Genomic DNA, 25,046 nt, shown 5'->3' with positions numbered 1-25,046 from the left:
TTTTTCTCCCCTGCCGTGGGTGTCCCAATATGTCACGATTGTTAATGAAGCAGTTTTTAAGGAGTTGTGTTTTACAATGCAGAGAGTGGAGGATGCTTTTTATACATTGGTGCGAGAGATTCGACAGTACAGAGTGAAAAAAATCAGCAAAGAAGAAAAGACTCCAGGGTGCGTGAAAATTAAAAAATGCCTTGTAATGTAACAGGGTAAGTTTTGTAATGTAACAGGGTAAGTTTTACAAATCACTTGCCAAATAAAAATGATTGACAGTGTCTTACAAATCAGACATTATGGCTAATCGATGACATAATTTAAGATATAAAACCAATCAGATTTCAATATAGTAGTCCTGAATAATATTCCTGGCAAACACTCAAGTACTATGAATTTGCTTAGTTCCATGGGTTTTTTATAAATTATAGAATTATGGAATGGTTTAGGTTGGAAGGGACCTTAAAAGTCATCTAGTTCCACCCCCCCTGCTGTGGGCAGGGACACCTCCCACTAGACCAGGTTGCCCAAGGCCCCATCCAGCCTGGCCTTGAACACCTCCAGGGATGGGGCATCCACGACTTCTCTGGGCAACCTGTTCCAGTGCCTCACCACCCTCATAGTGAAAAATTTCTTCCTAATATCTATTCTAAACCTGCCCTCTTCCAGTTTAAAGCCATGCCTCCTCGTCCTATCGCTACATGCCCTTGTAAAAAGTCCCTCCCCATCTTTCCTGGAGGCCCCTTTTAGGTACTGGAATGCCACTATAAGACCTCCTCGTAGCCTTCTCTTCTCCAGGCTGAACAGCCCCAACTCTCTCAGCCTGTCCTCACAGGAGAGGTGCTCCAGCCCTCTGATCCAGCAGCTGGTATACAGGACTTCTTAACTCTCAAGCCCTTCCTTATGCTGTGCCATTTTCCCCTTGTGTTCCACCAGCTTAAAAAATTCACTGTTCTCATTTTGAAAAATAGGTGTTTTCTTTTTTTGTCAACTATAATGCCATGAGTTATTGAGATTTGGACAAAATGGTAGGGTTTCAGGTTTTTTTGAGGGGTTTTATAAAGGGGGCAGCGAGAAGCAACAGTGAAATAACACTGGAGAGAAAAAAAAAAAAAAAAAAAAAAAAAAAACCAACCAAACACAACAGAACCACCCCCCCAAAAGAAACAAGCAGACAATAGACAAACTGTCACAAAATTGTTGTGGGTTTTTTTGTACACTTTTTTTTTTTTGTAAGAAAAAAAGGGAGGAGAAGAGGGAAGAAGAAACTGCAATATTGAAGAAGTGCTAGGTCTAAACCATTTCCAGTGCTTTTTGAACAAACCATCAGAATAGCTCCTTGCATAGGTTACTGTCCCATTAATTCTTTACCTCTTACTGCACCACTGCAGAGTGGGCCGTTACTCCTTACATACTTATCCAACAGGAGGATGACCAGGAATTTTCCAGTGTGTAGAACAAAAACTGTTTGCTTTCCAAGGTGTTTCTTCATACTTCAGAACATCTTGCAGAGAGGTAGTAGAATTTGAATTGTGTCCTAAAGAGACTGTCACAACTGTAGAAATACTCCCTTCAATAAGGTAGTTCAATTCCTCTTCCAGGGGAGAGAGGAGAAGTCTTATTTCATATCAGGTTTTACTACAGCTGCTCAGGCTAACTATGTTCTCAGCTTTTAAGTGATGAATGATTGCTCTGAGGTAATTCTTTAGATCTTTCCTTAAAGATACAAACGGTATCACAAAGTGTATCAAAGGTTTACTTTGCAGGAAACTGGAAACTTCAGTTAGGAAGCTCCCCAGTCTTGCTTGCAAATATCAATAAAATTGATGCCATCAAAATACCTTGTTTTATTCCTTCCTAGTTATTAAAAAGCTCCAACTAACAGCAGCTTGGCAAGATTACTTTTGATGAGAGCACTATGAATTAAGTTGCTTAAGCAAAATTAAGCCTCGTTCACGTAGCCTTCTGAAAACCAACTTTGCCATTTCTTGCTGTCTTACTAACATACTTCAAAGTAGAATTTCTGTTTGGATACTAGGACTTTAAAGATCCTGAATTCTGTCTGCTTTTCCTCTCTGTGGCCTTCCTTGGGAGAAGGAGAATGGGATGGTGCGAATTGTGGGTTTCTTCCCCCACCCTCCCCCCCGCAGTGGAAGCATCTTTTCAGATTTCAAGATTCTTTTTGATAGCTCAGCAAACATGTGCTTTCTTTCTACCATCTTCCTACTTTCTCTCTGCCTATATTCAAGAGAAGGATAGTTTGGTTTTGTTGTTCGGTGGTGTTTTGTTTTGGTTTGGTTTTTTTTTTCCCCCAGATGGAGGAAATCTCTTTTGCCAACAATGGATATTGTTGGGGTTGTTTTTGTTTGTTTGTTTTTGCCATACTCTATTTAGAAAATAGTCTTTGTAAGACTAGAAAGTCAAGAGTGTCTGCTCAGGGGAGGAAACATTTGTGTTTACACTCAGGTGAATTCTACATAGTATTGAAGGTCACTTCAGCAACTTTGTGTTTAGGAGGTTAAGCTGGACAAAGCGTATTCCAAAATTATTGTAGTACAGCTGTAGTCCAGTAGTGATTCTAGTGGAATAAGAAATCTGGCATTTAAAAGAGTCTGGCTTGTATTACTTTCCACTCAGTAAGAAGATACACATCAGAATGAAATAATACATAGTAGATAAGCTAAGGAGAGCAGCACCTAATGATGTGAGTCTTTCAGCTGGGATTTGAGACTTCAGAAATATTTGTTACAACACAGTTTGCAATGATAGACAGTATTTTCCTTTTTTGTCTGTGGATAATCAAATTCAATGGTTCAGAGTGTTTTGCTACCTCTTGGAAAATTCAGTTTATCTTCCTGCTGTTTATGGGATGCTTTCTTAGTAATATTAATCTTGTACAAGGTAAGTGAAAACTTTGACTGCACAGATTACCTACTGTTAACTGCTGATGCTTTCCAAGAGGTTCATTCCTTTACCTGTTACACAGTAAAGCAGAAAGTACATAACACCTTTTGCTCAGTTAATAATTTCCGACTGGCAAGATGAAATTTCTGAAATGCAGTATAAAATCCCCAAAAGATCCTTCCTGAAAGTGTTGGAGTTTTTACATAAAAAGCATACTATAATGAAAAGTTTCTCTTAGGCATAAATTAGACATCTAGATAAGGCAATTCAGATTAAGCTGGGTTAATATTAAAATGTTTGAGTTACTAAAGTTCGTTAATTTCTAGAATCTGGATTAAAACTGTAGTTTCATGGGCTTTTTTACATAGTACTACTGAGGTATACAAACAATTTCTCCTCATGACTGATATGTGTGTGTGCATGTATGTGTTATATTTATAAAAAATATTAAATATATATTAAAAAGACTCTTATACAAATTAAAACTTGTTTAAAGGTCTACTCGGGCCTGGAATCTTTAGGAATTCCCAACCTTACGAATTTAGGGTTTCTTACTGGTAAGAGTAAGGTTAGTTGCCAACTCTCATACATACTTGTGACCATGTAACCACGTATGCAGCCGTCTATAGGGTCATGTGGTGCTCCAAAGAGAAGTTGTAGCCAGGAGCAGGCTGTATCTGTGGGAACAGTTCTGGTTTTTCTGTTCTGTTTGCATTTTGTACTTGCCCTTTGGAAAATCAGGTGCCAGGAGCAAGCTCTGCCAATGCACCTTTATTAAGGCAGAGTGGTATAGTCCTGAACATGAACAGTGAATTTTGAGTTTTTATTCCTGAGCCTGGATTTAAAGCACTCATTCAATGCATCTTACGCTTTCAGTAAAGCTTGTACACAGTAACCCCATTGTTAGAGGGAGGAAGGTCAGCTGCATGCAGTCCCTTCTTACTAAAAGAAGTAACTAGAAAGGTTTATTGCCTTTGATCTTACAGTATTGATGCCTATAGGGACCTTCTGTAAACAGTATCCACTACTTACATTTAAAATTTAATCCACAGACTGAAAAGTGAAGGACCTTGGTTTATCTTGAATTCTCCAGTTCTAGTGCACAAATACTCTAAACATAGTTTTGTACGTCATGTTATATTCATTACCTGAATTTATGACAAATTGTGGCAGGACCAAACTACTAAATACATAATAAATGTAAAGGCTTGATCTACAAAGGTGTAAATGCAAGGACAAAGCTAAGTCAATTCCATAGTATTTTGCAACATCCGCTGTATTTAAAAGATCATCACTTTATTAGGTAGAACAAAGATTTAAGCCTTAATTTTTAAGTCATGTGTTTAAAGGTCAATAATATGCAATAGTCTCTGGATATTACTGTACAAGTTACTTTCTCTGTATTTACTTTAAAACCAGTTAATTGGGGGGGGGATGCTCGTTTGAAGACTTAAATTGCAATTTTTGTTTAGTGTGTCTCACTTGAAGACACTGCAGAAAGCCAGTGACTGTCCTCGTAATGATTATTTTTCTAACACATTAATGATGAGTGTGAAATACTGAAAGGTAGTTTTGTAAGGAAATGTGAACAGTCTTGTAGAAGAGTATTGTGCGGAGGTTTTTCTTGTATCATTCTTGTGTTCTAAGAATGAAACTATTCTTCTGTCTGTTGTGATTGATTCTTAATGCTTTCCTCCTAGCTGGCTGTCTGGGATGAGAACTGCAGTAGATACACTTTGAGCCACCACTATTTTAGATCATTTTCCTACATGAACATTGCTAAATGTTTACTTTGTGCAGCAATGCTGAAGTTATAAGGAAAATACACTAGCTCTCTGTAAAACAATACTAAGCATTTCTAATTCTCAAAAGATCCATGGGGGACACGACCTTTTCCAGAACCAATGCTACCCTTCCATTAGGCACGCTACATCAGTTTTATATTGATCAAGAATATTTTAAAATTTAGGGTAAGTTATTTGCAAGTTTATTTTCTGTGTTACAAGACCTTGCAAAAGCGTGCAACTAATATTGGGAGATGGGTTGCCAAGGACTTTGATCAAACATCAGTTACTTGTAAATGTTTTATGAACCTGAATGTAAAGGTTTTAAATAAATTTAGGTTATACTGTGAGCATTGCTTTATACACGAAGCTATTTAACACCTCACTTTTGTTTGGGCTTTCCATATTAAGTTTCATCACCGTTTGGAGTTTGACTGAAACAGTAATGAATTAGGTGATTTTCGGCTTCTTGTGGTGTTTTGTTGTGTGTGGGGTTTTTTTGTTTTTTTTTCTTCAGAGTTCACTTTCAATTCTTTTACTGATGTAGGCATACAGGAGTAAGCAGACACTTGTATTTTTTCTGCCAGCTTGAAGGCAAATGCTGTAGCTGACAAGGTAGGAAGATGCCTGCCAGTTGCAGTGCTAAATTTCTACGCCCAGTTTTATAGCGGTGCAGTTGGCTGCTATGATACATTACCATTACACAACTATGTCTGATTTATCTAAAAGACAATATAAGGAGTAAGGCAGTGAAGAATCAAGATAAATTTTTATCATAATGATTTTTATAACTGTCAGTACTCAAGCTGTTAAATGTTAAGGCTGATTGAGAACATGGGTACTTGTTTGGAATTTAGAGCAACCTGAAAGCTAAGCAATTGAATAAACTCTTTCCTGTAAATAGGTTGTTGCAAAGTATACTGTATAACATTGTACATGAGAATGGTTCATATCAGGCTTTTAGATGCGCTGGTCTCTTGACCAGAGTCAATTTTTGTCAGCTATAATTACCCTCCAAATAATGAACAACTACTCAATGTGAAGAAACACTAGCTTTTGTCTGTAGCTTAACTATTGGAGCCATGGAGATTTTAAGTGACTGTACACGATACAGCAGCATAGTTAATGTGTTCCATATGTCTTTATATAATCTGAGTAGAATGATTTATCAAATAATAATTTATCATGGGAAGAGGGGATTGATTTTATTGATTTGCATATGTAAGGATTTATAAAACTATGGTGTGATTACTATATATGTGTGCCTGAGAAATGACCTGAATATGTAGAACAATCATAAGTATCTCTTTGGTATTGAATTCTTGCTACAAATATTTGTATTTACTTTTTAAAGCTATGTATAGCTTATTAAGGCATAAACAAAGCTAACTAATGCTTCAGAACTTTTCTAGTTTGAGGTGGGGCAACATGTGTCCTCTTCGAAATGGAGAAGAGTGTAGTGCACTAAATTACTTTCCTTACCACATTAGTAATGGGATTGGACCTGTGGGGTATCTGTGGTCAACCCCTGAGCAGCACGTCACCTGCAGGCTGCTGTAAGCCCAGTTTGGGGAACAGCTGAGAAAGAGAGCAGGCAGGTGTTAGCTGTTGCTGGTGTCATAGCAGTTCATTCAGGTTGTTGTTTCAGTGCTCCTCAGAACTCAGGAGAGGAGCAGCCTGTAGCCAGGAGTAATGGCAGCCTGTTCCCCAAAGCTGCTCTCCTGCTTGCCCCTCTGCCCCATGCACACTGATGCAGTCAGGCGTGTTCCTCTTATGACAGGAGACAACTGTAGTTCCCCTTCCATCTGAATACGTTTTTCCCAGCACGCCCCTTCCCAAGAAACAGGAATGCTCGAGAGAACTGTTGCCCCTGCAGTTCCTCCAACCCACAGTCTACTCAAGGGGACATTATAAAAACCTGAGAAAGGAGAGGACAGCGTAACCTCTCCTGGCAGGCAGCAAAACAGGCTGCTGATGGAACACACTTCACCTGAGCAAGTCGGATGAAAACAGGCTGTACCTAAGCAGGTGTCTAAGTCTGTTAATGTGACATTAATGCCTGTGTTATGTATCTTTTCAGGGTGTTGATGATGCCTTCTATACGTTAGTTCGAGAAATCAGAAAACACAAAGAGAAGATGAGCAAAGATGGTAAAAAGAAGAAAAAGAAGACAAAGACAAAGTGTATAATTATGTAAATACAGTTTATGCTTATTCTTAAGAAGTACTTAAGTAATTTTTGTACATTACACTAAATTATTAGCATTTGTTTTAGCATTACTTTACTTTCTGCTTCATGATCCTGTTAGCTTTACCTGAATGCTTGTTTTAAATGACAGTGGAAACTTCATTCCTCTTAAAGTGCCAGTATTCTTTGACTGTTGGTTCTTGAACTAGCAATGCCTGTGAAAAAACAACAAAAAAAAAAAAAAAAAACACACACAAAAACCTGAGAACTGTCTTAGGATTCTTTGGTGCATGCACAGTTGCTAACTTCCTATTTTTCTTACTGATTGTGAACTTCTGTGTGCAAACCAAACAATGAAATGATGCGCTACACATTCTAACATCCCCTTTAATTTTCTGCTTTTTAAACTTGGTTGGGAAAAAGGACTAGTTAGCAAAAGAGACTTTCATTTCAGCCTTTCTTTTTATTTTAGACTGACTGCAATATAGAAAGACCAGAAGCCTTTATAGTCTTCCTGTAGATTTTGCTTCTAGGCATCTAGTCTTGTAGCATTTCAGATCAACTTTAATGAATGTAAAGATAAAACTTTCACAAAAAATTTTTCACCGCAATTTGTCACGGTCACTCCTTAAATACTCTATTTTTTCTATAAAAAAAAAAAGAAAAATTAAAAAAAGACAACAATGCACATCTGGCAATGGAAAAAGTAAAAGTTCTAATTAGGTTGATTTGCTACTGTTAACGCATTGCTTAAAGACTTTCACTTTTTGTGTCTGAAGACCAAGGTGAAATCCTAGCTCTCCTGACCCCCAGTGGCAAATCTTTAAGTAGCTTTGTTCAGTAGGTACAGGATTTCACCCTTAGTGTCTCTAGGAAATACTAGAAAGCCTTAACAGATAAGTTGATTCAAATTCTTAGGTTAATTCATACATGGATCCAGAATTTACCATAAGAATTAAATCAGAATTAATCCTAAATTATAAAGTGAAGTTAAACCATTCTTTTTTTCCCCAAGAGTGGCATTAAAATTTTTCAGATGCCCATTTTGTGCAAAATAGGGGAGGAAATTTTAAATTCTAACAACATCAAATGAGTGAATGAATGAGTTGAATTTAGCTGCTTCATGCAAATAATTTGGAAATCTACTATGCCATAGAAATGGTATGGAATTTGCACAAACTGTCAGCATAGAACATGGTTTCCCGAGTCAATGTTGTTTGTGTAATGTTTGTGAAGTACTAGTTTTGTTGCACAGATTAAATGGTTGGTGAGCGGCATTCCAGTGTCTAGACTGTCATGAAGCTAGACAAAGATTTTAATGTTGTCTTTCTCTGTGATTAAGTTCTCCTGTGATATTCCCCTCCCCCCCCCCCCCCCCTTTTTTTTCCGGATTGGAATTAATGCAGAATTCTTGCAGAAGCTTTTCATTTTTTTTTTTTTTTGGTACTGCAGCAGTCTAGTTATTCCGCACTAAAGAGCGAGCCAGTAATTCCGGTGTTGCCAGTTCCTGTTGTCTTACTGTAAACGTTGCGCTGTTTGTTTCATTAGGGCCTGGGTTCCTGAAGGTACACTTCTTCATAGTACCTAACTGAGCTGCAGAGTAAAATTTGAAAATGGGACTCTGATGTACCCGTAAAAATAAAACACAAGACATTGAAGTAGGATAGTTCAGGACACTGGAAGGTTTGGAACAGGGAATAATAGCAGCATTGCCCTAACCTAAGGTATACCTAAATAATTACACGGAAGTTTTACACAGTGCAATTTTCATATACCTGTGTAACTCGGACCATTTATATGATATCAAAGGTGCAACTGCATGAGAAAAGTACTCTTTTGCTTCTACAAAAAAAGTAACCAACCCCACAGTGACTCTTGTAGGTGGAGAGCTGCAAAGCTGGCAGGGGACGTATACTGTCTGGATTGCTGCCTGTTCTTTGATTTCAGTGTGGCTGAGAGAAGGAATGCCTTTCCCTGTCTGTGCCCCCCATTCCCCGCCCTCCACCAAAAGCCAGCTCCCCCTGCCCTCCTTTCAGCTTTGATGTGAAATATACTTTAGATCATGAAATATTTTGAATAACAGTAATAGGAGAACCTAACACTATATGGTAAGGACCAATAAGGAATAAGAACAGATTCTTAACGTCACAAAACATTTTACAGCTTCCAAGGTTAAAACATTTTGGAGACAGTTACTTGCACGTTTTAGGCACTCGTGGTTATATATGAAGAACGCAGCAAAAGTGGATGGTATACCTTGAACAAATGGAAGTAATCTTAAGATTTTTGATAACTGAGTCACACTGCATGTAAAATTAGGGCTGGTCTAAAATTCTTATGTTGATTTAACTAAAAACCGTTAGGAGAAATTTTAGCTGAAATGTTGTAATCATCAAATGTGGATTTATATAGCTCTAGTATAAAGCTATATATAAAAAATAGGTTGGGTGGGTTTTTTTCCAGTAAACAGGATCTGTAGCTACCAATCTAATTCAGTTAGTACAAAAACTGTTTAGATTAGCCCTTATTCTTTTTTTTTTTTTTTTTTTTAAAGAGAAAAGTACACATCCTTGCCACTGTTGTGCAGTTTTGTCTTAATATTTGTTGAGATTTGGTGAAGCATGTTGGATTGCAGCTTGCACAAGTTGATCTCATAATTATTCTGTCTTTCCCTATTTGAAATGCTTTCAAAGAACATACCTGGATGCTATCTGTTCCGATAGCCACTACTAAATGAACATGTGAATCACTTACTGCGTTAATACATTAAATTGCCATGTGTCAGGGAGTAACACCTTCTTACAGTAGCTTTATGTAACTCTGGTAAACAACTTTTATCATTGGTTTTCCCAAAACTGAAGTTTAATTCTTTTGACCAGTCTTGTTGCCCTAAAATTTTTGCTAACTTTAAAAAGTTTCACTGTATAGATTTTTGTTACAGTAACAGGATCTCTGTAATGGGTAGATACTGACACACAATCTTCTGCTCTCGTCTATACTATGAAGCAATACAATTATTACCTTCAAAGACCATCAAACTGTAAAGAAATCATTTTGTCTCAAGTTTACATAAAGCTACATAGATGGTAAATCTTTCCTAACATTTCTTTATTCCACTGTCTTGTGTTTTCATGTTGAAAATACTTCTGCTTTTTCCTCTTGAGTGCCAACTTCTTACTAGAATGACTTCTTAATGTAATATGTTTACCTGGAATGTATTTTAACTATTTTTGTATAGTGTAAACTGAAACATGCACATTTTGTACATTGTGCTTTATTTGATGTGGAACATATGCAGTGTGATCCAGTTTTTCCATCATTTGATTGCGTGACCTAGGAATGTTGGTCATACCAGACATTAAGTTAAAAAAAAGAGGAGAAAAAAAAAAAAAAAAAAAAGACCACTGTTTGTTTTAAAATTTTTAATGTTTTTAGGAGTACGTGCTGTGAGGTGATCTGGAATTTGTCATTTTTTTGTCAAACTGTACTGCTCCTATTTATTGTAATGTAATAAAAAATAGTTATTGTGAATTTCTGTCCTGGTTTGCTTTTTCTCTCCAAGAATTTCAGTGCCTCATCTCTGTAACGGAGTGTCCCATGAATTGCATGTGTTTGGTGGTTGTTCTCAGTTTATTTCTTGTACTTCTCAGTGCGTGTCTTCTCACAGCTGTTGTCTTTGCCCATGGGTCTTCCCTTCCTCTGAGAAGGGGTGCTGCTGCTTGGACACAAAGTGTTACCGTACTGATCCACCTCTGGTCCATTCTGCTCTTGCATTCTGCGCTCTGCAAGGAGCGGAGCCTCTCCTCGGGTGAGGCCCGTGCTCCTCGCTCACGGCTGCATGCTGCTCGGGCTCTCCTACTTCCAGTCATGCCCCAGAGACCTTGTTTTCATCAGTCTTAATGGCAGACTTGATGTGACTTAGTCTACAAGTTTAAAATACTCTGAATAGCTATTCTGTGTTCATTCCCAGGTGCACACTTGTTTTCTTCTATCAAATGCCTTCCATAAACTTAGAGAAAATACAAAAGACTTTTTTTTTTTTTTTTTTTTTTTTAGTATCGAATGTGTCCTATGAGGGGGGGGAAAAACCAGCACGAACCTGCTGCTGTTCTATAAACTTACGCTTTGGCCCTCTGTTACCATGTCTGGATAACCTTTTATCAGTTAATGGCAGGTAGGTTAAGTTTTGTACATAGAGGCATTCATTCAGAAGAGGTTTAACTGCAACATGTTGTAGAGGAGTTAAGCTGAAGTGGAAGGACTGTTTCTCACATCAATGCAGTGCTACCGAAGCACATACATTTCATCACGAGGTAATATACTATCTAATTTGCTACTTTTTTTTTTTAAATTACTCTATTCTGGAATTTACATGTGTGAAGACTTACTATTGCCAACAGTTCTACTGCAGTGATCACTTACCTATATTTCAAAGATTATTTATGTTCTGTCTCCAGTGTCATTTAGTTCTTTGGGGGGAGTGGAGACACCAACCAACTAAGTATTGGTTCTGGCACAGGTTTGTGCTACTCCAGCCAAGGTCTAGAGAGAGCCATGGAGCAAACATCCACGGTCAAACTTCTCTTCCAGGGGAAACGATCAAGTTCTCTATTCCTGCTACAACAGTTACACAATATCAGAAGTCAGTAGTAGCAGGAATTGTCTTCAGGGTTTACCGCGTAAACCACTATTGTTCAAATTCGCCCCTTTTCCTGACCCTGCAGTCCTCTTTCTAACACAGGAAGACGGCGCCTCCGCCAGCCTGCCAAAGTGACTCTTGCATGTAAAGCGGGTGTAGTTAAAACTCTTTAAGAATTTGCTTTACTTCTGAGAAGGTGCTCGTTTAATGGTGGAAATGAATCATTAGATGCAGAAGACTTTCAAAATCAGGTTAATCTTCTAGGTAACAAGGGAAGTGTAGCACCTTGAATCAGCATTCAAACACAAAGCTCTCAGGTAAGAAGTGCTCTCTGTTCAACATGTGTATCCAAGTGAAACACAACAGAATTATATTACCACTATTTCCTGCAAAATTGTTTCATATGTGAAGCTTTAGTTTAAGAGGTCAAAAATAGTGAGAAAAAAAACATTACCGATATAATATGAACCCCAAATTCTTCAAGCAACTACTTCGGGGGAAGCAAAGTCCTGATTTGTACTTTAGATGGGTTGGAAGGATTTACGTTTCATTTCTTCAGAGGTTACAGCTCTTTTATTGTTTTATTTTTATAGATTTGTATCATTACATGCAGAGTCATTAATACCAGTTATTGATTGTCGTCACTGTAGTAGCGCTGTTTCAGAGCTCTGTATTTTCTGAGAAAGTACAAAGCCTCCAACTCTTTTATAACAAATTCTCCCCGTGCAATTAGCTGCTTAATTTTTTCAGGATCTTTCACATCTTTATTTTTTAGAAAAGCTGCTTTCAAACGGCTTCTAAAGTAGTCTGCTCCTTTGGGATACTCCCTTCCAAGGTACAGCAGCTTGAAGGAAAAAAAAAATATTTTTTTTTATAGATCAAGTGTGCAGTAAAAGGGTTTTGTTTGGTTAAGGAAAGTGCTTGTGGTGTTTAAGACACTTACATTTTTGTATAGATTCAACACTTCACCTCTTAAAGAATTGGCCATTCTCACATTTCAGCGAACTCTTTATTCTCCTCTGATTATTATTACTTTTTTTAACCTGAAGAATAATCAGTTTGACACGGGCGTCAGCAAACCTCGGCCTCATCCACCACAGCTCTCCAGCCACACTCCTTTCCCTCCCTGCGGCCCTGCTCCCGCCCTGACTCGGCTGCTTTTAATCTCTGTTTCTGCCTCGTTTCCCTTCTGCGTTACGCGTTGAGCGGGGCAAAACGTAAAAAACAAGCAACGCGTTAGCTAACCAAGTGAAACCCATTTTTATTTTTCCAAATAAAAGCGCCTGGCGCCCGGCCCGGCCTCCCCAGCTGGGGACCATCCCGTCCCCTCCGGCCGCCGCCTTCCCCCGGCTCTGCCCCGGACCCCCGACGCTCGGTCACACAGACACCCTCCCCTCCCGTCCCGTCCCGTCCCGTCCTCGGCCGGGGACCGCGGGGGGGGATTGGGGGGGTGGTGGTGAGAAGGGGAAGGTCAATCTCTCACCTGCTCTCGCCGCGCCGTAATCCGCCGCTGGCGCCGCTTTACGGCAAAGCCGTAACGCGAGGCACCGCTCTTCCGGCGGCGGGAGGAAGAACGCCATTGGCGGCGGGGAGCGCGCGGGAGGAGGAGGCTGGTCGCCTAGGCAACGCGGCGGCGGCGCCATGGTGAGAGCGGGCCGGGACGCCGGTGACGGGAGGCGTTGAGGCTTCTCCCCGTTAGGGCGATTTGTTCCGGGGTCCCGCACCGCGGTGGGTCGGGGCTGCTGCTGCTCGGCCCGGGTGACCGACCTGCCGGCGGTGAGAGCGTGGCCTGTTGGGGACGGCCGCGGAGCTGCACCTGCGCCCGGGTGGGCGGGCGGCAGCGGCCTGTGCGCCCGGGCGGTTTGTTAGTGCCGGTGTAGCCGCAGGGGGCTTTGAGGGAAGAGGCAAGAACGACCGTAATGGGCGCTGTGGGAGGCAGGTGGAGGTGGTGAAGTGGATTGGGGTTGGGCTGAAGCATTTCACTGAAGTACTGGTACGCGGAAAAATAGATTGAAGGCTCAGAAAGATCACCTGAAGGGCACGTTAGAGTTTTTGCATCCACCCCCCCCCCCGCCCGGTGTCAGTTCTTGCGCTACGGTTTGTTACGGTGGCTGCTTAGCGAGAAACCTGGCTTGGAGGTAACTAAAACTCTGCTGTCAGCATTGCTCTGCCGTAACAAACTTCTCTGCGTTCCCTGGCACAGCCTGTCTTATCCTTCCTCCCCCTTCTCCACCCTGCAGGGAAATATTCTCATGGGGGTAATTAATCGCACTGAAGTTGTATAAATTCAGGTGGCAATATTTAGCCATTGCACCGAAAAAGTAATTTTTTGGTAAATCAGGGGGATTCCCTGTTAGATGTTTGGCTTTTTAGAATGTCTTGTAGTCATTTGGAGAAGTCCCCCAATTACATTTTTTCACTTCATGTGCAGTTTCCCCATGAATAAGACAAGACTCTGGTGGTGTTTCTGTGTTCTGCTGGGTCATCACATGATGTAATTTAGTGTTATTAGGAGCACCACACAGAATCAGTTGATCAGAAAACATTTTTTGACTAAATTATATCTCAGAATATATTGCATATTTGTTGTACATTATTTTTTTAACAGTGGGAATAAGTACATATACTTCTATAACCATACGTGTAATCCAGCCTGATAAATTATGATGGTCTGGGGTCATGTGTTAGTGGCTAATTTTCTGCAATATTTAGATTATTGTCAGTGTAATTTTTCAGTAGTTAATCTCATCTAATTTTACAGAATGGTTGTATTTTCTAATTATTCCTTAATATTTGATACCCTCTTCTCTGATGCTCACTTTCCTGTTCTTTATTCTTTTCTCCCCCCGATCTTATAGGGTCCAAAAAAGAAAAAAAAGGTAGGTAGGCAGAAATATGCTCTAGTTCACATACGGCATTTTGACCCTTGTAGTGCTCATTTAGCTAGTGTGCCAGCACAATTCTGTTATTTTAGAATTTAAATAAGTAAAATTACAAAGCAATTCATACTCAAAGTAAGTGTCAGTTACTTCTGGACTTAATTTCTACAAAACATTCTTTTTAAGGAGTTCTGTCATAATAAAGGTGCTGTGACACCATAACTGTGTGCAAATGTGCTTTTAAAAAAGAAAAAAGTGGGGTTGTTTTTGTTTGTTTTTTAATTTGTATTTCTTCTGAGCCATTTGGTCAGGCTCAATCAGATTTGAAAGACGAACAGGTGTCTCCCGGACACTAAGTTTATGTGCCTTTTGCAAGGTGGCTGAGTTGTATTCCTGCAGAATTACTAGAGAGAGAGCAGCTGCTGTGTGTTTTGCTTGGCAGCGGGTGTCCAGGCAGAGAGCCAGTGTCCTGGCTTTGAGCCGCAGGCTGGACACAGAACATGATGGGGTGGGGGAACAACAGACAGAAGTCCACGGGAAATTGGATTGCATAAATTAATGCCTGTGGATTATTCTTAATTCAGTGAAAATAAAATTATCCACCCCTCCCCCCAAAAAGAATACATTCAAATGTATTCCTTGGAGAACTGTGCATCTTGGTTTTGTCAGTACTATGTTAAGTCATAAGAATGTGAAACAAAGTGGACTAAAAAGTGATTATAAGTAATTGAAGCAAGCAGATTTTCCATTTTCACTGGAAGAAAAGTAATCAAATATTTATATTTTTTTTTAACTGGAAGAAACTGATTCTTCCCTGAAATCTTAATGGGCAGAATTGTCATTTTTTATTGACTCTGTTCTAGGAGGATTTTGCAAATAAATGCTTTGGTAACAAATGTGACAAGATTCATGCTAACTTTGGTGGGTGTATATTTGTTGTTGGCACTAAATTTTCACCATTTTTTTTGTTCAAGCTTCATGATAACCTTTGAATACAAAGTTACACTTATTGCCATGCAAAGTAGTGTAAAGTGAATAACTTTCCAAGTCATTATTTATATCTGCAAATACATCAGTCAGAATCAGTATATGAAATAACAGTATTTGTAAAACACTTCTTGTATGATTAACGACAAAGGTTCTCCTTGATTATTTCTAAGTTCCCTGTCAATTGGATTGCTTGTGACAGTATTTACCAAATTATTAGGAATACTCAGGTCGAGTGGGTGGGAAGATTTCATAATACCATCGTGTTCATTTGCAACTGTCAGGACTTAAGTCCTCTTTCAGCTTTGTTGGACCTCTTTCTTTATTGCCTTATTTACACCTCTGCAATATGGGCACTGTGCTGGTTTGGTACCATTCTGTACCCATTTCTCTTTGGAAAAGGAGGATTGGATTCCCAACAGATGCCTTTGATCCTTAGTGTTTCTTTACATGGTGAAACCATCTGATTATATTCTCTTGCTGACACTGTGGATGAAACTCATACTGTTTTAGTCCTTTTACCTTACCTGATTGAATCCTTGTAGGCACTTGTCTCTCACCAGTGATGGTGTGGGGACTTGGGATTCAACTCTGATATGCAACATCCAGGTTAGATGCCTAGGTAGAGGATGTGTCTCCTATTTTTACATTGCCTTGCCCTCGACCAATTTACATTCCATATGTTCTATGATTTTAAAAAGTAAACATTTGATTTAATTTAATGCTCTTTTGTTTGTATGTGTCAGAGTACCGTTGTTCAGCCAGTGCACACATACACCACCAAATGCGAGTACTTTGATTTCCTTGACATCTTGTCTTTTGTCATTCATACTTTTGCTTTTAGCCTTACTTTAGACTGCTGTCCCTCCTTGTTTTCTCCATATGCTGGAGCCTAATGCAGAATATTGTGGTTTATTTTCTCATGTATAAAAAAAAAAAAAAATAGCCTTATCCGTCCCACTCATAAACAATAACATTGGCTGTGAATTTATTTTGCAGTTCAGTACTAAATCAGCCTCCTTGTTTTTACAAGCTCCACAGACTTGTTTTGATTTACTTCCTGGCCCATCTTTCCCTGCCCCCTGTTTTCTTTCTTTCTTTTTTTTTTTTTATCTGTTGTATTCAGGCCTTCTCTTTGCAGCATCCGCCTTCAGGAACAGCGCTCCTACCTGGTATCATTTCATCAACCTCAGATGGAGTCAAGGCACACTGACTGCAAGTTTATTATGTGTGCAATACAATGGCAGTGTTACTTGTGTAAACACTGAGTAAAACCCAATAAAGATAATTTAGTCCTTAGTAACCACGTGCTTGGTGAGGATTGCAGCCTTAGATTGCTTTAGCTACTGCATTAGCAGGAAATCAGTGTTTTCCTCGTGTGCGTGTTTACTTTAAATGCTGTTTTCTAGTGACAGTGCTGATCCTACACGTTTGATTAAACGTCCCTAGACTGTCAACACAAAAAAAAAAAAAAAACACAAAACCCCCACAAAATTATAATAAAAAATAAAAACATATCCAAGAATCTTCCTTTTTGCTAGTGAGGAAAAAATTGAGGAGCCAAATCCAAATCTTCAAATCCAAAGAGAATTATCCCAGCTATTCAAATCTCTTGAAGGAAACTGTCTCAGATGCACAGATCCAGTTATCAAATTTCTATGTGTATCATCAGTGAGGAATCTGTGAATGTTGTGAATTCCAGGACAAAAATAAGTGTTCTATTTTGGTTAATCTGTTACATGGTGGTAGATTTTGCATGTTACTTACCTTGTCTTTTGGGGTTTTTTTAAATGTTTACCCAGACTGCTAAAAATTGATCAGAAAGATAATTTCTGAGAAACCCGAATTTAAAATATAGTTATTATAGGATTAACCTAGAGGTTGAACGGTAAACTGTCTTGAGTCGTAGTTAGGATTTTATGACAGTAAAGACAACTCTTTGTTAGTTGTCATGTGAATTAGATGCTTCTACGTGCCAGACATGCCTGTTTCCCAAAATACATTTCCGAGTATTTCCCAAAACGTTTGAAATTGTAACATCCACTTCCTTAGCAGATCTACCTGTTATTCAATTGCCACATTAAAACAAGAGATTTTAATATTCCCCTGGTGTGGCTGTCTGTGTTCAGGAGAGTCTAGCATAGAGTAATATATTGATTGTAAGAGCATATAATGCATCATGAAAATGAGAAGAAAATTGAGTCCAGGATGTGGATTGCCATTCTGGAGGCTTCACTGACTGTGTAGGGAGTCTAAAATCTTAATTCAGGGATCAGATTAGAAGGGCAAAGTTAGAGAGGGCAAATACCTCACAAAATGTGTTAAAGTAATATTGACATTTGTTTTCTTTTAATTTATTGCAAACATTAAGTCCGGTGGCAAAAAGAAAGTTAACAAAGCTGAACAACTGAGATTACAGAAAGAAGAAGAAGAAAGGAGGCTGAAAGAGGAAGGTACTATGTGCTTTATCTATAGGGAATGCGATGGCACAAATCACTTATTTTAAATAAATGGGCAGAAAGTGATTTCCTAAGTTGTATGTGCATCGATATCTATCTCTATTTTCATAAACACAGGTGTATCCTCCCTCTTTTCTTGCGTAGGCAGAATTCTGTGCTACTTGTTACAGCTTCCCAAATCTCACTTTCCTATTAGAGCCATGCTCTTTTCTCTAGTTATTTCTGCTGCAATTAGGAACTTGGGAAGGAGGATGGCTGGAGGAGTTTTTTCTCTTTTACCGTTACCTTTTGAAATATTCTCAGCAAGTTACAAAACCACAAAACATTGCATTATTGCATTTCTCCCCCCCCCCCCCCCCCCTCCCCCCGCCTAGTTATCAGTAGTCAAGAGAAATTCTCTGAAAATTACTTTTTCCAGAGAAGGCCAACAGAATACTTTTGTTGGCAGGGTGTAGCTGGTGTTCTGAAGGGGTAGCAGTTAAGGTGACTACAAACTAGGATAGATCAAAGCGTAGTTTGCTTGGGCTGCTTCTGTCTCTATCGAGTGACTGATTCTCCACCCGCTTCTTCAAGATCTTTGCATTGTATATCACTGTATCCCTTAAAATGAAATCCCGGTTGCTTGACTTGAGCTGTCCTCCCCGTCTGAACGTGTCTGCTTCTGCAGTTTGGTATCACAACCCAATACCCCTGTCTGAACATCAGATCCATCTCCTCTACTTCCCTTTCTGCCATTAATCCAACCTGGTGGGGGTCTGGGCATGCTATGACTGGTAGTAATAGTAAGTGACTACTAATCCCTAGTAATCTTTGGGGGTGGGAATGGCAGCTCAGGTGAGTACAGGCAGATTTGGAACTGCCGTTGCGCTTGCCTCTGTGCAACACAGTTATACTTGAAGTGATTTACGTGTAGGCGGTGACATTCAAGCCACTGTCCGGGAACATCTGGATTGATGCATAGGCTGTGCTAGGTTTAGATGAAGTCTTAGAGGTTGAAATCAATTTTAGTTTTCACATCCTCTCTAATTTTCTAGTCCCTATGGCAGCAAAGAAAAGCTAAAACGGTGATCAGGAGTAACTGATCCTGAAGAGGATTTCAGTGAACAAATAGCTATAAGACTGAGGTACCCACTGAAGGTTGTAGGAAAGGAGAAGAGTAACTTGGGGCTGAACCACTCAGGCAGGTTTGCCGTAGGCATTGGATTAAGAACCTGGGCCTGTTCAAGCTGTAGGTAAAGGGAGAGGACGCTCCAGCTGCTATTTCTGAAGGGAAGGAGAGGGCTTGGTGATCCTCGTCTCCACTTGTATTGTCACAGGCATGACACAGGGATAGTGCCATAGGTAGTGTGTTTTAGTACTGATTTAAATTAATTTGGCTCCTTTGGAAGATTTCTGGGCAGTGTAAGATACAACTTTATGATGCTCATTGTTATGGTGGTTTTGTCATTACGGCTAACAACAAAATAATTTGTCTGGTTTTATTAAGCAAAATATAATTATGCTCTTGATATATTTCCCAATTTTCAGAGGAAGCTCGATTGCAGGCTCAACGAGAAGAAGCCGCAAGGCTTGAAAAGGAGAGAATTGAACAAGAGCAGATGGAAAACCTTAAGGCAAAAGTAAGTTCATACTCAATAGTCACTGAAAAGCTCTAATCCTATTTCTAAACTGGTGTCAAAGTCTCTAAAGCATTATTAATTTAATGTGAGAATGGAAAGGAATTTCCTTATGTCCCTAGCATTGGGAGCAATGTACAGAAATTTTTCTAGTGTGAAAAATCTAGCCAAGACACTGAAAGGTACTCTTGTATAAGATCCTACAAGTTGAGAAGGTAGTGAGCTGGATTAGTAATTGAGTAAAACACAATGCATGTAAAGTCAAGAGAAATAGTGCTGGGTTTTTTTCTGTAGTGTTCTTTTACTAAGCCAATATTTGGCATTGATTCAGAAAAATTCCCTGAGATGAGATAGTCTTCCCTAGTGTGATACCTTCCATAGTTTTGATACCTAAAGATGCTGTGGTTTAATACACTAACTTTTAGGATATGTGCTACTCCAGTTTGAATGAATGCTTTTTTTTTTTTTTTCCATATCCACTATACTTCCAACTGGATGTATTTTTTCTGTTCCCCATAGTTACATTTGGTACAGTTGTGGCAAGAAAATTTTGTTATAAATTCTAGAATTGGTTATGTGTTAGGGCAGATGGATTGATTTGTGTGTATGCATGTGTCTATATATGTGTGTGTGTGTATTTGAATATGTATGCTTATTTTTCTGAGAAGACTGGAATTCAGAACAAAAAAGATTGGTAATACCTAAATAATTTTGCGTTTCCAAAAAAAATAAAAGGACATTTACTATAATTTTTTTTCATTTTCTCCCCCCGAAAAAGTCACTCTTGCTCGGGCCTCTTGTCCTTCACAGAATATTTTTCCCCTAGGGAGGAGAGGAATTTAAAATAATAGAAACTATAAGGAAAAAAATAAAATAATCTTGCACATGTTTTTCAAACATATGCTTACATTTTTTAGCAGCTCTCATTAGAGCTAGTTCCAGGATGACGATATGGAAACTGTTCAAGTGAGAGGTTAACAATCATATGACACGTTAAGTTTATCATATGGCTCAGCAACTAATGTGATGACAATAACATATTGCAAACGGCTGCAGTCTTCTCAATTAAATGTTTCATAAAAAACCAAGTTATCAGTGTTTGGATTTGTTTAAATGATAAGTCATTCAAATTTCTCAATTTTTTTTTCTTTGATATAAAATAATTTTAAGTAAACCAAATATTTAACTTCTCTACTTGATATATATATATATATATATATATATAAACAGGATCAAGAACGAAGGGAGTCTGAACTAGCGGAACTTCATTCACTGGAACAGAAGTTTTTGTCTGCACAGCAGTGGAAAATGGATTACAGAGCATGTGCAAAGGTAAGCTTTCTTTCCAAAATCTGCCCAGTGTCATAAAGGTTAGAAAATGAAGAGACTTTAGGCTGTGTCACCATTGCAGGATCCAGGAATGCTTCCATTTAATTGAATTTAGGTGTGTGCTGTGACTGTACTTCAAGTTCCATCTCAAGGTAGTAACCAACCGTCCTCACTCTCTTCTATTTTCTATTACTTTTGTGTACACAGAACAGAAATGTGGCCAAAGAGGAGCCTGTGTGGCTGATAAAGTAGTAGGGCCCCACAGCTTACGCCAGTGGTCAAGAGGAATTGTAGTTTCGGATGTTCTGGTTATTTGTCCTTCCTTTTCTATTTATTTAATTCATTCTACTTTTAAACATTCCACAAAAAAAAAAATAAAAAAATCTCTACCAGGGCTTAAAAATATTTTTGTGGAATTTGAGACAATTGACAACATTTGTTCCAGGGGTTCCTGGAAATCTCAGGTCATCATTCAGAGAGAGGTTTGCCAAAACTTTTAAGGCCACAGCGCAAATCTAGGTCAGATGTCAGGGCTCAAAATATGTGAAAATGCAGGTAAGAGTTAATGTCTGCAGTTTAGGGTGACGTACACGGAGGTTGAATTGTCACCCAATTGTACCATATGCCTGTAAAGTTAAATTTTAAATAATAAGGTATGGAAATATACTAGTACAACATTTTGCTCTTGTAAATCCATCAAACATCATTTGGTAACTCTCTGAATGATATTTGGTCAGTTTGGTTCCAAGTAAGGTTAAATGGACTTGTAGACACAAGGATTTTTCTCTTTGTCTTGTGTATTACTTAATCCTTTTTAAAGCCTCACTGGAACAAATTTAGAATCATAGGATAAGTCATATTAGAAGGGACTTCTGAAACTCATATTCTTCAACCCCCTGCGCAAAGCAGGGCAAAGTCTGAAGTCAGATGAAGGCGCTTAGTTGGGTTTGGAAAATTTCTTAGGGTGGGGATACCACAGTATCTCCAGGCAGCCTAGTTGACTGTTTTGCCACTCTCATTGTAACAATTTTCCTTTAAACGCAATTGGCATTTCCCTTTTAACATCTTGTGATCTTTGCCATGACACATCATCCCTGTGCGCCTCTGAGAAAAGTTTGCTTTCTGTCTTCTCTATAGCCCCTCTGTAGGTACTGGTAGATTGCAATTAGCTCCTCTCTTAGCTTTCTTAGTCCTCTCCAGACTAACAAAGCTCGGCTTTACTTCATCTGTTGTTTCCTCCAGTACCCTAACCATCTTAATGTCCCTCCCCTGGTCTCTACCATTCACCACCTTTTCTCTTGTACTGAGAGACCCTAAACTGGATGCAGCACTGCGAATGTGGCCTCAGGAGCCCTGAAGAGGGAACAGTGCTGGGCTTACTGGTTACACTGGTAGCCTGCTGTGCCCTTGGCCCTGCACCCACAAGGATGCAGCATGATAAGTTCACAGTTATGTCACAGAATCACGGAGTTTTCAGAGTTGGAAGGGACCTCTAGAGATCATCTGGTCCTACTCCCCTTCCAAAGCAGGATTGCCCAGAGCACATTACTCAGGACTGCATCCAGGCGGGTCTTGAAAATCTCCAGAGAAGGGGACTCCACAACCTCCCTGGGCAGCCTGTGCCAGTGCTCTGTCACCCTCACCGTAAAGAAGTTTTTCTGTGTATTTGAACAGAACTTCCTGTGTTCCAACTTGTGCCCATTACCCCTCGTCCTGTCACTGGGAACCATTGAAAAGAGCCTGGCTCCATCCTCCTTCAACCCACCCTTTAGATACTTGTACGCCATAATAAGGTCTCCCCTCAGCCTTCTCTTCTCCAGGCTAAAGAGTCCCAGCTCTCTCAGCCTTTCCTCATAAGGCAGATGCTCCAATCCCTTAATCATCTTAGTTGCCCTTCGCTGGACTCGCTCCAGCAGTTCCCTGTCCCTCTTGAACTGGGGAGCCCAAAACTGGACATAGTATTCCAGTTGTGGCCTCGCCAGTGCAGAGTCTTGACACCTTCGGATGATTTTAATTACCTTTTTCAGTTGATGACAAGCTCTGACTTTATTCTCCTTGTGAACAAGAGAATCTGTCAGTCCTTTTGCAAGGGGACAGTTGTTGTTTATGGATGTTTCTGAAGAGTATTTCTCGGAAGGAGAAACATAAGGATTTTTTTGTTTTGAAAGTAGTGGCAAAATAGAACTATTATTTTAAAAATAAATCTTCAACTAAAATACTGGTAGATTATGGGAAATACCGGAGTTTGTATTAGTCTGTTGTTGAGAATATTTAGGGCAGAAGAAATGCATAATACCAAATGCTGAGTTTCCACGTCCATTTCTGAACAATTTCAGTTCAGATTAACAGATACGTTTACAAATTGTCATGAAATTGATCCTTTTTCTCAAAGAACAAGCACTGTTATTTCTAAGGATGTGTTTTCCTGATGATGAAACCGAAGCTCTCTTTTTAAGTGCAAGGACGTAAAAAAAAGAAATCGGGTCTTTTAAAGACTGTAAAGACTGGTCAATCCTTTTTACAGGAGTTTCCAGTGGACTGAGCACTCGCCTATTATTGCTTTTTTTGAAGTCAGTGGAAATGGTTCTGGAAGTGGTTGGGAATGCAATTATACAAGCACGTTTGCTTTAAAAGATCCATTTTACATTGTAATGCAACCTTCAGTGACATTGTGTTATTAATCTTCACAGTAAACAGGTTTCCTTAATATCTTACTATGTGGATGAAAAACATTACATTATTGGTGATAAATTGATCCCATGACCCAATGTTAGGCTCATTTGTAGAGTTAAGTGGGTTTAGCCTGTTGCTGATTTTTCTGTTGTTGTTGTTCCCCAACCTATAAGAATGACCAATAATTGGTTTGAAAATAATTTTTTTTAAAATAATAAAAGATCTAGGGTTTCATATTCCTATCAGAGGTTTCTCTAACAGCTGAATTGGTGCTGGTAAGGAGGAGGAAGTCTCCTTCAGAGGCAGAGAAAGGAGGAATAAACATGTTTGCGTGGAAGGCTCTTAAGCAGCTTTATTGCCGGTGTAGGAATTTTCAGTTTTGTTGGCAGTATCCGGTTTGAGAACCATCTGCCTCTTCCACCTGCACCGGTTCCTCATTTATGTTCTCAGTTGTTTTTTCTTTCAACCCCTCATTTGTGGCAGGTACTGAATTCATTGCTTTTGCAGCCGTGCAAGCTCTACCTAGCAGAACAGAGAGCACTCATAAACGAGTCAGCATAAACAGCAAATGTTAGGTGGGCAGAAGTATCTTAACGCATTAATATCAAAGTAAACCTTTTTTTTTTTTTTTTCTGGCATAGTGATAAGCCAGGTGGTGTTAGCGTCCTGTTTAGATGCAGGTGTGAATGTATCACTGTAATGTATTTGTCTTTTAGAATCCTCCTTTTTCTTGTAATAATGATAGTCCTTTGCACCACATGCCCATATCTGCTTTTCTTTGAATGTTTTCTGTAGTGGGAGCATTACCTCAGTTGTGATGGAAGTCCTGACCCAACTGTACTGCAGGAAATAAATACTTTCATGAGCTTATGGCGTGAAGATCAAAATGAGGACATTCAACTTGTGATGCAGAAGGGAGAACAGGTTCTAAATGTAAGTGTTAAAATGGTATTTTTCAGTTAAACTTACGAGAACATATCCTGAATATCCCCCTCCCCCTTCCTTTCCTTCCTTTTTTTTTTTTTTTTGTGGCCTAGTGACTGAAATTGTCTATAACCTTCAAAACCCAGAAGTTTTTCTTCAGTTTTTACTTTTTTTTAATTACAGGTTTATTGTTAAATCTAAGGAAGATGACTATTGACTTTAAATATGGAGTGCGTTTAAGGGATTTGTGTGTAACATTTCTATACTGACCTCTAGTATTCCAACGTCCATCTTCTCTGCTATATACACTTTAAACAGTTGAGCCAGAACATGTAAGCCCGTGTCATATATAGATGCTTCGGTGGACGGCAGCCTTATTGTGTAGCGCTTACAACCAGTGAAGTGTCATGGAAGAGCAGGAGTTCCCAAAATGCAAGCCACCAACCATTGATGGTTTGTAAGGCAATTTTAAGCGATTTGTGGCTGCTCTGTAAATGTAGGATTTTATTTTCATTTATGCTGACTTTATAGTGTTTTTTCAGAAAGTTAAATGGGGTCTTCCAGAAATTGGGGGTGAAAGTTGCACGTGTAATACAACTTTTATCGGGCTGGTTTGGTTCCGAGTGTTAGTTTCCTATCTTGCAATGCTCACTGGGATCTGCAATTTTCCCCTT

The 25,046-nt window shown here is 39.2% G+C and overlaps 2 protein-coding genes across 2 annotated transcripts in view; one reads left to right on the top strand and one right to left on the bottom strand.

Moving 5' to 3' along the window:
• The window catches only part of DNAI7 (dynein axonemal intermediate chain 7), a 56,044-nt gene that overhangs the window by 17,255 nt on the left and 13,743 nt on the right, over positions 1-25,046 (top strand). The window contains exons 5-8 of the mRNA XM_082480818.1: positions 17,743-17,824; positions 19,358-19,449; positions 20,677-20,778; positions 24,244-24,381. Of these exons, the coding sequence (XP_082336944.1) occupies positions 17,743-17,824; positions 19,358-19,449; positions 20,677-20,778; positions 24,244-24,381 (414 nt within the window). The remainder of the gene's footprint in view (positions 1-17,742; positions 17,825-19,357; positions 19,450-20,676; positions 20,779-24,243; positions 24,382-25,046) is intronic.
• Positions 11,612-13,014, bottom strand: ETFRF1 (electron transfer flavoprotein regulatory factor 1). The gene is made up of 3 exons (XM_082480806.1): positions 12,989-13,014; positions 12,449-12,548; positions 11,612-12,349 (listed from the first exon to the last, which is right to left on the bottom strand). The coding sequence occupies exons 2-3, from the start codon at positions 12,491-12,493 to the stop codon at positions 12,134-12,136; spliced, it is 261 nt and encodes an 86-aa protein (XP_082336932.1). The 5' UTR covers positions 12,494-12,548; positions 12,989-13,014; the 3' UTR covers positions 11,612-12,133.

This window comes from Vanellus vanellus, assembly GCF_965231255.1.
Source record: "Vanellus vanellus genome assembly, chromosome: 1".
Classification (NCBI taxonomy): domain Eukaryota; kingdom Metazoa; phylum Chordata; class Aves; order Charadriiformes; family Charadriidae; genus Vanellus; species Vanellus vanellus.
The sequence above is the reverse complement of the archived record's forward strand: the minus strand, read 5'-3'. Positions and strand labels throughout refer to the sequence as shown.